Genomic DNA, 15,835 nt, shown 5'->3' with positions numbered 1-15,835 from the left:
AGTTCTTTTCAAAAATCATCACAAGTTGTACAATTTATCCTTAATTTTATATTCTGTACATGTTGTACTCATTAGTAACTTTTAACGAACAAAACAAACTTATACCATGAATATTCTCATGGCAGTCATGCTCTGTCTCTGTATGTCTCTCTCTCTCTCTCTCTCTCTTTCTATCCCTCCCTCACTCTCACTCTCTCTCTCTCTCTTTCTCTCCCTCTCACTCTCTCTCACCCTCTCTCTCTTTTTCTCGCCCTCTCTTCTCTTCGCTTCTCTCTCTCTCACTCTCATTCTCTCTCTAAATCTCTTCTCTCTCTCTCACTCTCTCTCTCTCTCTTTCTCTCCCTCTCTCTTTCTCTCCCTCTCACTCTCTCTCTCCATATATCTCTCTGTCTCCCCCCTCTCTCTCTCCCTCTCTTCTCTTCTCTCTCTCTCACTCTCATTCTCTCCCTCCCTCCCTCTCTCACTCACTCCCTCCCTCTCTCTCTTTCTCATTCTCTCCCTCTCTCTCTCATTCTTTCCCTCTCACTCTCTCTCTCTCCATCTCTCTTTCTCCCTCTCTCACTCTCTCTCTCTCTCTTTCTCTCCCTCTCCCTCTCTCTCTCCCTCTCTTCTCTTCTCTCTCTCACTCTTTTCTCTCTCTCCCTCCCTCTCTCACTCCCTCCCTCTCTCTCTCTTTCTCTCCCTCTTTCTCTCCCTCTCTCCCTCTCTCTCTCTTTCTCTCCCTCTCCCTCTCCCTCTCTCTTTCTCTCCCTCTCTCTCTCTCTCTTTCTCTCCCTCTCTCTCTTCCCCCCCCTCTCTCTCTCTCTCTGTCTCTCTCTCTTTCTCCCCCCTCTCTCTCTTTCTCCCCCCCTCTCTCTCCCCCTCTCTATCTATCTATCTATCTAGCTAGTTAGTAATCTTCTTTTATTTCTTTTGTACCTGTTCTCTTTCACTCACTTTTTTTTCTCGTTGATTGTAAAGGAGGTTGTTTGAGACCTAAATATGCAAGATTTTTTTAATAAATAAAATGATATTCATTCATTCTCTTTCTCACCCATTTTATTTTAATTTTATTTAATTTACAGGAGAGTCCCATAGAGCAATACATTTTTGTGAATAACATTCGTCACTAGCATAAAGCTTTATTTTCTCACTTATTATGGTGTTTTTAATTTGATGTAAGCTAGAGAAAAACCAATCAATATTAAGTTCATTCCCTTCCAGCATTAGTCTGTTTATTGCCATGTATTTCGTATAGTTGGTTTGACTAGGAGTAGGACAAAAAGTCTTAACTATCCTCAAATTAAATTGCGGTACATGAAGTCTTACACATTCAAGCACCTTGGGACTATCCACTTTAGAAAGTAACAAGTTTTGGAGGAACAGCAAGTCAATGAGAAATCTTCTATCTTCCAATGAGAGGATACAAATTTCATTCAAAAGTGGACCATACTTATGAGGTTCTCTTTTAATTTTTAATTTAAATGCTGCAATTCTTAAGAACTTTTTTTGTACTCTTTCAAGAAACAAAGTAGTCTTATTGTACATAGGGGCCCAAACTACCTTATTCAAGGATTGGTCTCACATATGAATAATATAACACTTTCAAGACTGTCTAATGACTTGCAACAAATCCCAACTTTTTTTACCATTAGTTTGAATTTTGACATCGTTTGCAAACATTTTTAAGTTACATGTATGCAGATTGTTAATAAATATTTTGAACGGTAAAGGGGCCAGATGTCCACCTTGTGGTACCCCTGAAGTTCTATTTATCTTCTTTGACTTAAAATTAACACATTTTACAATTTGCATGTGGCCCTTTAGGTATGATTCAATCCACTGAACAATGCCAATGTCTAAGTCCAAGTCGCATAGTTTATTCAGTAAAATTGAGTGTTCCACCTTATCAAATTTCAAAAATCAGTGTAGATCCACGTGTTCATTTTTATCAAAAGCTGACAAAACGTCTTGTTGAAAGCAAAGGAGATTCGTAGTGGTAGAACGCCCTGCTATAAAACCATGTTGATCATTGACTACAACTGAATTTAATTTAGGTGTTAACATATCACAGATTATACTTTCAAATACTTTAACAATATCACAGAGTTTAGAAATAGGCCTATAATTTATAATTAATTTACAATCTCCCGATTTTAGAAATGGGATAACAACTTTTTTACATAGATCAGGAACCTTCATATCGCGGATTGACTTATTAAACAGTAGTGTTAATGGTCTCCCTATCTCAGTGGCACACTTTTTTAAAAATATGGGTGCGATCATATCCGGACCAGCAGACAATTTGACATTAATTTTTCTAATTTATCAACTACTTTATCACAGTTTATTATCATAGATGGATTGTTTTTTTCTTCTTACTAATAGTCAAGTTTTCGTTAGCGAGCATTCACCCTCCATATATACAGATGAGAAACGATCAGCGAATGCATCACGTATTGAAAATCCATCTTCATAAGTTTCATTTTTGTAATGCATTTGATGGGGGATACCATGGTCATACATACTTTATATATACTGTATATAAGTGAATACATGTATATTGAATTTAACATTTACATAATATAAATTTTTTAAGAGTGTATTTCAACTACGAGGTTATATGAACCCTCATGGTGCTGGTTTTTTTTGTTGTTGAAAAAAGCCCATCTGCATATTTGTAGAACAATATTAATAAATAATTTGTTGGAGTGTGAAGAGCGGTCGAGAATGAGGTAGTTTATAAAAACACCTTTTTCATTTTTTTCCTGACGTTTTGACCTTTATTCAGGTCATCTTCAGAGTATAAAGGTGCCATATTTTTTATAGCGCCATATTGGTTTTGTGTGAAATTGTCGTGCACAATTTTAACTGTGTTGTAACAATTTCAAAACCAATACGACACCACAAGAATATCACCACACTTAATATCCTGAAGATGCCCTGAATAAAGGTCAAAACGTCGATAAAAAAATGAAAAAGATGTTTTTCTACTATATCTCATTCTTAACCGCTCTTCGCCACTCCCACAAATTATTAAACAACCCGTCACTATAAAAAACACACAATATTAATTAAATTTTAACTAATGGAGAAAACGACAGCTTTCACATGCAAATTATGTATATTTGCATAATATACGCTATTTGTGTAGAACAGAGTTTCATGAACGTATTGAGAACCATTCACAAATATGCGCTGATTGATTTTTTTAAATACAACGTAGATAATGGCAGTAAATGTGTACCAATTTGCGAATAATTTTTAATGTCGATTTTGTTCACGAATCTGGCTTCTCCAGTGGACTTCAAAGGATTCGATTTGAGGACAACAATCCAAATATTTTGTTTCGGCATAATTTCAGCTTAATGACTCGTCTACCATTTCAAAATGGTTTCACTTAAAAAGAGAAAGTCAATCAGACATTTGCTTTGGTCAATTTATCTTCTTAATTTGTAAATAATATTAACAATTAGTTGCTATTTCACACTGTTTAATTATGTAAGGTTTTTGCTAATTTATTATAGCTTACTTGTTTTGGCACAGTGTAACTTTGAAAATAATGATTGGGTAGGGAAATTTGCTAGAGTTGTTTTGATTGCATAAATAATTTATATGTATAATAATAAATTTTATTTAAATGCAAAAGCAGCATTATTGCATTGGTTGTAGAACTTTATCAAGTTTTATTTTATAAATGCAGAATTGTTGCCCTGTGTCATCAGCTGGGGTTGCTTTTGAGCTCGGTCCTCTTGATCCAGCAGAGTATATTTACCCATATGAACGAGCACGTCGCTACGTAAACAACACGCGCCATGGGAGGAACAACGAGGAAATTGATGGCCTGGGCAGGCAGCCAGAAACCACAGCTCGTCTGGAATGTCGGTACGAATTTTTCCCTCAGCTCAGCCAATAGGTCGTCTTTGCCTTCCATAATGCTCATACCTTGGAAAAAAATTAATATAATTGAATTGATTCTATTTGCTCCACTTTTTAATCTATCAGACAAATTTAAAAAAAGCGATGGTTTAACAAAAAAAAAAAAAAAAAAAAAGAACATCAGATCCAATTAAGATATTCACGGGTAAAGAGTTATTTAATTAAATCTTATAAATATCGGCAGCAATCTTTCTTTTACAATGGCTTTTCAAGTGTTGCTAAAAAAAAATCATGCTTAAAATGATACGCAGAAAATATTAAGTTAAATTAGTACTTAAATTTTTAGCGTAGAAGCCTGATTAAAATGAATATTTAAACTGAATGCCTTTTGAAGTAAAATATTGAAAAAACAAAATGTCTTTATTAATGTTACATATGACATGAATAATCGGCAAGTATCTACAAGTCGGTGCATTTAGTTCTAATAAATAAATTTATTGATAAATTGAAATAAATTGTACTTAAAAAAATTAATGATTTGAAAGCAAGTTGAACGATCATGTTGGGCCAAGTAATTTTATTCTTGGACAAATCTCTCAAGTCGAGTTCAATCACCATTTCATATCAATTCTTGTGTAATGTGAACAGCACTTGAAAAATTATCAATAATAATTAATTACCTTGCAAAAAAAACATGTTTAACTCTTTTTCAATATCAAAATCAAAATCTACAATTGTTTCTTACTAGAAATAACAAGAAATTATTAAGTAAAAACATTTTCCAAAATAGGAAAACAAATTTAACTGTTAATGTTGGGAAACATCCATATTTTTTTTTATTTTTTTACGAGGGTTCGCAACAGCAGAGGTCATATCAACCCTCCGGGTGCCGGTGTTTTTGAAAAAAAGCCCATTTGTAAGTATGTCGGGTTCGAATGCAGGGCCGCTGGATTCGAACCCGGGACCTTTTTCTTACAGTGATGAGCGCCATGTCAAAGAATAAAACTTGCGGCCACCGACGCCCCCTAACATTCATATTCTTGCTGTTCTTTGTTTTAACTGTTATACCTTTTAACATAAACTATGTAAAGGAAAAATAAAAGAACTGTGGGATCAATGATAATTATGATAAGATAGAAAGAATAGTCTGATGATTGATGATCACTGAAACAGACAAATTTCAATCAGATGATTTATTTATATGTAATCGAAGAGAGTTAGTTGTCTACTACTTAATATCACAAGTACAGTTGGAATAAATTAAGCACAAAGAAAAAATAGGTAAAGTTAGTAAAAAAATATGAGAAAAATGTTAAACATACATTAAAACAGCTACAAACAACAAAAACAATGTTTAAAAATAGTAAAATGTTTCATGCTGAATCTAAGTTATTAATAAAGAACTTGCTCAAGTGAAAGCGATGCGTTACTTACTCAAGTAAAATGCAGCAAGGAAAGGTGGTGTCATTAGGAACTGGTGCAAAAGGAGTTTGACCGCAATGCTTTTCAGGCTTTTCCCAGGCACTTTTCTTTCCAGCCATATGAACCTAAGCAGGTCCTGACCGTTAGTACTGTTCTGTACTTACTCACATAGAAGATGGTGAGTAGCTGGGGCGTGAGGACGAATTGGTCGAGGAGCAGCTTTTTCGTAACGATTTTCATCGACGCACCGACAAAATTCCTGTCCAACCATCTATACCTTCATCGGCCAGATAATGTAAATTGGGCCTTGTAAAAAATAAAATAAAAATTGATGCCTTTTATTAATACTTACCAGAAATATAAGATATTGGAATTGATGCAGGATCCGACTACGGCGTACCTCACAAGCATCGCTTTGTCAATAGGCTCAGGGGGTTCTTTTCTGTCCTAAAATATAAAAAAGTAATAATTTGAATAAATTTGTTTAAAATTAAAAACTACCACCGAAGATTATTTTTCAAGTGATTTTTGTAAAATGCATGATAGATTTATGGCAAAATATTATTTAGTAGTAAAAAGCCATTATTTTTAAGTTAAAGACATGATTCTAGATATTTTAGTTGTAAGAAGGATATAAGTAGGGAAAGGCAAAATGAAAAAAAATCACTTTATACAATTACTAAGTATTAGTTATTACATTAACAATAAAATGTATTTTTATGTTTGTTTTAGAAATAATTGTAAAAGTTATTGAACTTTTCCTATCATAGAAATATTCCCTATTAGTTACCCAAGTTGGTCTGGAAAAAAAATATCTTTTCCGATGGGCAAGGAGTTGATTTTGAAAAAAGATGCAGAAGCTTTTCATAATTCAAATTGAAAGCCTACTTTAATTAAGTTTGTGCTTACAAAATACCGCTTGTTGACCATCTGCTGTGAAAACTCGGCGGTGACGCACATCCCTCCGTACACAGCGGAATTGGCGAGTAACGGGTATTTCTGGAAAATGTACTTGACCCTCGACATCGCCATGTTTAAGCCTGAGAAAAATTAAAAAATATTAATTGAATATTTGAATATTAACTATCACTACAAAAAGACAAAAAATTAATAAGTTAGACCATTTAATTAATATTCATAATCAGTTAATTGGCATGTTTTTATAATAGATATAAAATGCATGTAGATTTATGCCACAGTTTGCAATCATAAATATTTACCAAAGGGGTAATTGCAATTAAGAGGAGAAAGTTAATATATTTAATTTCAATTTAATTATTAACACAAGAAATGAGTTAAACTAATTAAAAACCATTAAATTATTAGGCTAGGGCATTATATATGTTTTGCTTTATTGTTCTTACAAATGTAATAATATTGTACGACTAATAAAATTGTTCAATTATAACATTTCATATATTACACTTCATTGTATAGTCATGAAGGTACTTCATTTTCTATAAATGATGAAAAACATTAAAAAACACAACTAAACATTATCCTAATAAATACTGTAATAAAATAAATTCTTTTTTGAAGGTTACATTCCCAATTCTGTGTTAAGTTTGTCAATGGAGTGAAAGTATTTATTTGTGTGAGTGGTAAGAAGGTGGGCAGTGGAAAATCAGTGTGAACTAAAATGAAATTTATATTCAGTGTGTCTGCATACGCTTTTAGGGGAAAAAAAATATGTGGAGCGAATTGTCAATTGATGATTGTCATTGATGTCCTTCTCTCCATATTAATAATCATACATTCACTGGAGTACGATTTTTTTAATATAAAATAAACAAAAAACTTTGGCTATAAAGTAATCGCAAAAATCTTTTCTTTTTTGAAAGTGGAATAAGTCAATTCCTAATAATTATAATTTAAAAAACTTCCTTATTGCAATTATTATTATTACAGCTTCAGTGGGCATTGCACTTTAGAAAATATTACTTAGCTAGTTCTAGTTACCTAAAAACAACATCGTTAACAAGATAACGATATTATTATTGTGATGAAGTGATGAGAAGTAATTTCACTGATTTTGTTCAGTTTTCTTTCGCATGTCCTACTGTTTGGTTTGCATCTTTTATACTAACTTACTGCATGACTATTATTTAAATATAATTGTTATTAACCAAGAAAATCATAGTTTAAGATAAATAATATTTCGTACAGTTGTTACAATGAGTTTGCATTCCTATAAAAAAGACAATAATATGTCTATTTCGTCTGATAGTGATGTTGGTAAGTGCAATAAAAATTTTCGCAGAACTATTGACTTTTTTTATTTTAGAAATACAACCGAGTGACAAAATTATAGACACACCCCTAATTGTTATGATTTTTTTAATGTAATGGGTTTGTACTACAAATATTTATTCAAAACACATGAAATAAATATTTTTCTTCATTAAACTTTAATTTTTCAGTAAATAAGAGAAAAAATGATTAAAATACTAAAATTAAACGATTTTCTCGAACGTTAAAATTAAACGAATTCTGCGACAAAATTATAGACACACGGGATAAAATCAATTTAAAACAAGGTTATAATATTTTGTGGCATTACTACTCAGTTTTATTATTTCCAGTAATCTTTCTGGAATGGTTTTGTACAAATTTTGAATAAAATCTTGAGGCAAATTATTCCAGGCAGTGGTGACAGCTGTTTTAAGTTCATCGACAGATTTGTACTGCTTACAGTCTTGATATACCATCCTCGATAATTTTCCCCATACATTTTCTATAATGTTCAAGTCTGGTGAGAGTACAGGCCATTCAAGTTTTTCAATGCTGTTCTGCGAAAACCATTCTTTAAAAATTTTTGCATTGTGTATGGGTGCGTTGTCCTGCTGGAATATTTGACTCCTTTCGCATAAATCACTGAAACTAGTTTTTTTCCTTGTCCAGTAATTTCTTGTAATATTCCGAATATACTTTTTTTGAAGAAAACAAAGATTCCCTTTTTTATTACACCCAATACACCCACAAATCATCAAAGATCCACCACCCATTTGGCGCCGTGACAAAATTTTTTCTTCTTTAGTTAGATCATGAAAGTAGTATGCTAAACGTCTGGGCCGTCCAAATTGAATTTTTTTTCGTCAGAAAAAATAACTTTTCTCCAATAATCTTCATTTTTCAAAATGTGGTTTTCAACAAATTTGACACGGGCTAGTTTGTGGTGGGGTTTCAGAGCTGGTTTGCGTTTCAGTTTTCTTCGGATAATGTTTCCCGTTTTTTAAGGAATCTCTGAACAGTTCGAACAGAAACATCAACACCTGCCTTCTCTGCGATGGCTTTTGCAGTTGAAAAGCTGTTTGAAGCAACGCGCAGGATGTGCGATTTGTCTCTTCTGGTCAAGGAAGGAGGTCTTCCAGAGCTATGCCTTCTTCATTTTATGCGTCGGGCAATATATCGACAGCTCATTCCATCTTCATTCATCAAGTGAATCAACCGGCGCTCCTCATCAGAAAATCTTCTTCCTTTGGGTATTTTAAAATAACTTTGAATTGCTCCAAATGAACTCACAATAATCACTTTACTACGGCTACTACAGTGAATACTGAATAAACCTTAGGAGTTATAAAATAAACGTAAACAAAATGTGTGTCTATAATTAATTTAAATCTAAATCTTTAAGCTAAATCTAAACAATACTGTTTATTGAGATGTACATTTGTATAAGATTATCAGATCAAGCCATTTCCAGAGTTAATTTTCTTTTAATATCATGAACAATATTCTAATGGCAAAAGAAAACATTTTTGACTGTTGAAATCGTGATTTTTTAATGTGTCTATAATTTTGCCACTCGGTTATAAAACCCACGAATATTAGAAAAAAACAGACAAATTTATGAATCAGATGAGGAAAGCAGTTTAAGCAATATTAATTCATAATAATTAAGATCATTAGAATTTTGAATTAACTATTCAACGACTGACGAAGACGGCGTTACTAATTTTCGGTCACATTATGAAAATAATGATCAGAAAAGTAGGAAAATCAAAAGAAATAAAGGTGAAAAAGTGCTATACAAAAATTGGAAGTATTATTCCTGCAAAGAAATTTGATATGATGAATTTACTGCCTTATGTACCACCCACCTATTTACCATGAATAATTTATTATGCTAACTGTAAATAAGAAATAATATTAAAATATACATTTTTTTCATGTTTAGTTATCTTAAAGAAGTAATTTATATTTTACGCTTGTTTAATCATAACTAACTAATTTTTAAAATATTAATTAATATATTACTATTATTATTAAATTTAAATAACTGAAATTAATTAAAAAATCCATTACAATCAGTGAAGCCAATGTCCATTCAAATATGGCCTAAATTTCATCTTGTTTTTATTTCTTATAGTGTGTTATTTTTGAAAATGTGAAAACTCCATTTGGAGTAAAAAAAATTATTTTTTAAAATAATTTTAATAGTTATTATAAACTTTAAAATGTGTATAGTGCTAAAAATATCACTCGAATTGATTATGTTTGCTAATATTTTTAAATTAATACAAAAGCAAACCCTTAAATATCTCGTTACATGAAAAAATAGATTTATACTTTCAAATATAACAGCTCAAATGTAAATAAGGAAGGAGTATCAAGAAAGTTTTTACTGTGTTCAATAAATTTCATATTGGGTGGAATTCCCACTCGCTCCCTATATGGATCCAAGGATATCTCAGAACCACTCACAAAACCCGCCAAACCATTGAGAAATAAGCAAATGAATGAAATGATCAATGTAGAAAGCTTTTCTTCAAATTTAAAATGAACTGAGGGAAGTCAACTTTCTACAGTTCAACAACAATTATCAATTCCTACTCACCCTCTACATGGAGCAAAGTCAATCTGACAAAACATTTAAGCCAAAACGTGAGAAATCAGCAATTAATGCAATATGGAGAACATTTCCTCCAAAATAAAATAAAAGATCAAGAAACGTGTTACTGTGTTAAAAAAACAACTGTAACCTTGGGTGAAAATCCTACACGCTCCATATATGGAGCTGAGGCTATATCAGAACCATTTAAGTAAAAATATGGGATAACAAAATGCTACAAGGTGGAAACCCTCCGAATTGAAGGAAAAGGGCTCAAGAAATTTGCTACTATGTTCAAGAACAATATGTCATATTGGGTAACACGCCTACTCGCTCCCTATACGGATCCAAGGCATAAAATCCTCCCAGGGCATATTTCCCTAGCTCTGCCTACGGTCAAATCTTGAAACTAATGATTTTCACAATTTACAAGCGATGCAACACAATCTAACTGTGCGCATTTTTATCTATGATATGACTGCTTTTAGAATTTCGACAATGCGCAGTGAATGGAGCTGAAACGAGAAAAAATCAGCGAGTATGGACGGACCCTGCTGTATCGTTTTTCTTTGTAATTATGTTCTTAGCTACGTTGTAAACTCAGGTGAAGTTTAGTGATAACCAGCTGTGAATAAGTAATCAACATGGTAAAGATTTGTTTTATTATGAAACTCCTTAGAATAGGAAAGTTTAAATGAAGACATTTTAGATTTTTTAGGTATGACTTTTGTATAACACAAGTACAAAAACAAGATAAGATACTTAATTTCATGACAATAAGTATTCATACAGAATTTTTTTTTTTATAGTTGGACTATAATCCGACGATACTGTGATCTAGTCAGATGTCATCAATAATGACGTGAATGTATGACACGTGCGATGGAGTGTTGTTCTTGTTCAAATTGCAACCAGTTATGATGCCGACGGTTCAATGCCAAACTCGATATCCCACAATGATATCTCTTCGTTGCACAAGGCTAATGATTTTACAGAATTATTCAACAACAGTATTGTTCTACCGTTGGTAATAAAAGAAACATTTTTGTGTGCAAACGAAGAAAAATGTATATTTACACTTGTTTATAACATGTCAGCTTTTGTTTCCTAGTCAACAAGAACCTTGTTTAAACGATGAATAATGTTTTCAAGAGATAACAGACTAGATCGACCATACATAATATGTTTATTATTAAAACTGAAAATCTTACTTAAATATGAAGATTACTTCATTGAACAAACCTGAGAATCCTAAGGCAAAATAAAATATAAGAATATAAGATTTTCCTTCACATCATCATCTTTGTTGCTTAATAAAAAAAGGAAACCAGAAAGAAAAAAATACGGAAAATATCCGCGCATTATTTGCCATCATTGTTCTTTGTGCCATCAGTGTACTGCAAACGAGTCACCAGAAAAATTGGCTTGATGCTTAAAACTAATTTAAAGTCCTGATTTTTCCTTAGAAAGACCGTACAATCAAGTATATGTGTGTTTACTTTAAAAAAAAGTAAAATGATAATTTTATTCTTTAAAAATGCACATATTAGATCCATTGTTGTTATATTGCATGTAATCTCGACAATCCTTGGCTCTTACAAATATGATAAATATAAGCATAGATTTTTAACACATGAGCCAGTTTCCGTTTAGAAGAAATAATCGATTCTTAAGGTTTGAAATTTTTTCATAGAGTGAAAGTATCTATTAGCGTGATAGTGTTGTGGATCAAGGACAATTGGTTGGTACAATTGGTATTTCAGAAGGAATATTTTGACATTATGTACAATGCATCTAGAAAACAATTATGTGTCATTCCTTGGCTCCATATAGGGAGCAAGAAGGAATTCAACCCAACATGAAAATTGTTGAACAACCCGTTCATTTTGTTTTGTAAGAAAGGGTTTTCAAATTTCTGGCAATTCTGTCTCACTGTTTTGCCTTAAAAAGTTCTGAGATCGCGTTGGTTCCATATAGGGAGCGGTTAGGAATTCCACCCAGTACGACGTTTGTTTTGAACACGTTTATCGACCTTTTGCCCGTTTATTTAAGAGAAAATCGTCCCAATCATCAATTTGCTTATTCCTTAAGTTTTGATTTAAATAGCTAATCTTGGCTCCGAATAGGGAGCGTGTAGGAACACAATAAAAATTTCCTTGACCCCATTGTTCCTTTTATTTCGGAAGAAACCGTTTCCACATAGAATACATTTTTCTATTTCACAATGTTTTGACATAAACACTTCTGAAATTGAATGTATTTGTAAAATAAATTTGAAATTAACTACTACACGGCTACCGTGGCTCAACGTTTTTCGCCAATTGTGTGAATGCCTTGAAAACAATTATGTGTCATGCATTGGCTCCATATAGGGAGCAAGAAGGAATTCAACTCAACATGAAAATTGTTGAACATCCCGTTCCTTTTGTTTTGTGGGAAAGGGCTTTCAAATTGCTGGCAATTCTGTCTCACTGTTTTGACTTAAAAGGTTCTGAAATTGAGTTGGTTCCATATAGGGAGCGGGTAGGAATTCCACCCAGTATGACGTTTGTTTTGAACACGTTTATCGACCTTTTGTCCGTTTATTTAAGAGAAAATCGTCCCTAAATTGCACCAATTTGCTTATTCCTTACGTTTTGATTTAAATAGCTAACCTTGGCTCCGAATAGGGAGCGTGTAGGAACACAATAAAATTTCCTTGACCCAATTGTTCCTTTTCGGAAGAAACGGTTTCCACATAGAATACATTTTTCTATTTCACAATGTTTTGACATAAACACTTCTGAAATTGAATGTATTTGTAACATAAATTTGAAATGTGCAGTGGAAAAAATTCGATATTAAACTACTACACGGCTACCGTGGCTCAACGTTTTTCGCCAATTGTGTGACTGAATGTATTTATTAGCGCGAAAGTGTGACCATATACCTTAACTATATGATTTCTGTACAATATGACATAAAGGTCATGGGTTGAAATGTCATGATGTTTTATTCAATTTACTAGATTGATCTATGATTTTAAAAAACCTAAAATGCAGACGAGTATCCTATTAAATTATGAAGTTGCATCGTGTTTCAAGGTTTAAACATAATTTATAAATGTAGAATCATGTGATTTAATAATTTAAAACAACATGAAAATTATTTTGAATTTAGTTTCATTATAAACAATTAATTAAGGTTTTTAGTTGAGATGAAAAAAAGTTAATGGCATGAGCGGGATTCGAACCCACGATCTTCGGCTAGATACGCCGCTGCTCCACCACTTGAGCTATCGTGGGTTGAGATAGGAAGTTGATGTCCGAATGGATCGAGGTCACGATAGCTCAAGTGGTAGAGCAGCGGCGTATCTAGCCGAAGATCGTGGGTTCGAATCCCGCTCGTGCCATTAACTTTTTTTCATCTCAACTAAAAACCTCAATTAATTGTAATGATTTAATTGGTCAAGCGGACCACGAAATTAGTGAATTTCATTATAAATTTAGTAACTTTGCAGGTCACTTTCTGTGTCGTTATTCGACAAGTAAATGCTTTAAAATGTCCCATAAATCAGAAAAATGATAATTTAAATTAATGCCAGCATGACAGGATGGATTGTTGTGTAGTCTTGGTAATTAAATAGTAATAAATAAACAATAAAAAAAAGTATATGTGTTAGGGGGGGTCAGTTTGTCCTGTTGACCTTCGGTATTTTTTAAATGGTAAATAGCGAGAAAAGGCGGACCAAGATATTTGTTGAAAAACACACAGGCACTTGTTGAAATCTTATTAGACAATTAAACAAATAAAACTAAATATATATTTTTATACGCAAGTTTTACGTTAAGAATATCAACGTTCTAGTTTAGGTAGACTCTCCTTGGTTTGTATGTCTGTATGTACAGGGTCTTACGAACCAAGTTACATAACCAGTTATGTAATGCATAATCTTTTAAATCCTGGCGTTGCGCTGAACCGTCTAATTTTATTCTTCCCTGGCGTGTTGAATTTTCCGTTTTTATAGTTTTAAATTGTGTTCGACTGCCGATTTACTACTGGGCCACGTAGGTGAATTATGAGTGGTTAAAAAATAGTATTGGCACGATGATTATTGTGTTATCTTGTTGTTTTGTAAAGCTTGGAATATTTTTTGTTTTGTTTTGTAAGAATTTACTTATGAAGTCTCGAATATGGATTATGCGACCAGGTGAAACCGGTGTAATATCAAAGTTCTGACCATGATTTATACATTCAAGGGGCGTTTTTGCTGATAAGGATTAAAACTAAAAAAAAGGCCTGGGAAGGCAAACAAATAATTCTGATAAGGACTCACGAGAGGTACGGCCTGCAGTACGTTCCGCATGTAGACTGACAATGAGCTGAATCGGCCCTCTCGTACAGTCGGCATATCGTCAAAACAGGTCTTCTGGAGTCAACCGCTGGCTGATAGGCTTGCCGAGCACGGACTGTACTGTATTAGGCTCAATTGATCGAGTAAAGTGTTAAAAAGTATCAACTAAGGTTAAAAACGTTATTCGTGCAGTTTTGAACAGAAAAAATAAAAATATTGAGTTCAACGGTTCTTTTAATTTCAAGGTCCCAAGGCAAAGTCGAACTTCGATTATGTGCTTCTTTTTTTATTTTTTATAGTCGATAAGTGCTGGGTCTGGTGCCGTTACCGGTTCCGGGGTTAAAGGACTCGAGGTCCCGATGTCCATTGAGTCGAGAAAACTGCCCACGGGGTGTTTGTACGCCCTGTAAATCGGGGTTGAGGTCAAGTAGAAGGGTTGACGTTCGCCGTCCTGGCAACCAGTGCGCCGACTCAACAATTTGGCAGAAAAGACAATCAAATTTAATGTATGTCTTCCGGTTAAAAATTATAACTTTTTTTTACTCATAAACTTTGGACGTGTGGTGATTAGTGACCGTTAATCGATAATTATTCAGAAATCGTGAGATGCGGTCTGGTGTGATGTTTCAGAAAAACATTTTCTTTATCGTGCCAACGTTTCGATCTTTATTGACATCATCTAGATTAACGGTTGTTATAAGTGAACAAGCGCTTCTAAAATCCACTCAAAAATTGAGTTCTGCTTCATACTTCGATAACGCCAGACGATCGTATGTCTATTGTCAGCCGAGATCTTGCTTTAGAGTGAAAGTCAGGCGGAATTGATTGAGATAATATTAACGTACAAATTGTATTTTATATAGCATTAAGATTATTTTGACCACTGCTCTATATGAGCCTTTCGATCTGTACGCTCAGCCTACTTTCTACCCGTAATAACACATTGTTGGATCTGCAGAAAAAAAAAGTAAAGCAAGGTTTAATTTCGTGAAATGTGCGGTCGCAGGGTAAAAATCAGCGTTATCAATTCTGATCACTGGTCTGGCTAGGACAGGAGTCTTAAGCGTTGCGGCTTCTTCAGACAGTCGGATAATTAATCGAAGATTCTGACTCTCAGGTGTCACAACGCCGAGACGGCAAACCGTGACGCCTCCCACCGCAGAACTGCAGCGAGAACAGGCGGACCGGAATGCGTCAAGCCGGATGCACTTCGCATTAATAAATTTTGAACAAAACATCCCGATTAATTTATATTGAAATTACATTTGAAATTTTTTTAAAAACAAATACGTTGTTTGAAAAATGCAGATTATTGTTTTTACCCAGGGGATTAATTGTGATACATTTCTTCCCGTCGAATTCTTTTTTTTTACATCAGCAGTATTTAAAGT

At 33.4% G+C, this 15,835-nt stretch overlaps 1 protein-coding gene across 2 annotated transcripts; it reads right to left on the bottom strand.

Moving 5' to 3' along the window:
* Positions 1–3,589: 3,589 nt before the first annotated feature.
* LOC106663266 (mpv17-like protein) lies at positions 3,590–14,585 on the bottom strand. Of its 2 annotated transcripts, none has more exons than XM_014387970.2 (5): positions 14,427–14,585; positions 6,190–6,320; positions 5,633–5,727; positions 5,293–5,405; positions 3,590–3,924 (listed from the first exon to the last, which is right to left on the bottom strand). In XM_014387970.2, exons 2-5 carry the CDS (start codon positions 6,310–6,312, stop codon positions 3,701–3,703), a joined length of 555 nt encoding a protein of 184 aa, XP_014243456.1. In that variant the 5' UTR covers positions 6,313–6,320; positions 14,427–14,585; the 3' UTR covers positions 3,590–3,700. The 2 variants fall into 2 exon arrangements, with proteins under 2 accessions (XP_014243456.1, XP_014243455.1); XM_014387969.2 differs by lacking the exon at positions 5,293–5,405 and adding an exon at positions 5,445–5,557 and having other exon boundaries at positions 14,427–14,581.
* Positions 14,586–15,835: the final 1,250 nt, after the last annotated feature.

The sequence above is a fragment of the Cimex lectularius genome, unplaced genomic scaffold (genome assembly GCF_000648675.2).
Source record: "Cimex lectularius strain Harlan isolate CLEC.00 unplaced genomic scaffold, Clec_2.1 scaffold131, whole genome shotgun sequence".
Classification (NCBI taxonomy): Eukaryota; Metazoa; Arthropoda; class Insecta; order Hemiptera; family Cimicidae; genus Cimex; species Cimex lectularius.
Note: the sequence above shows the minus strand (reverse complement) of the source record. Positions and strands in the feature narration are given on the sequence as shown.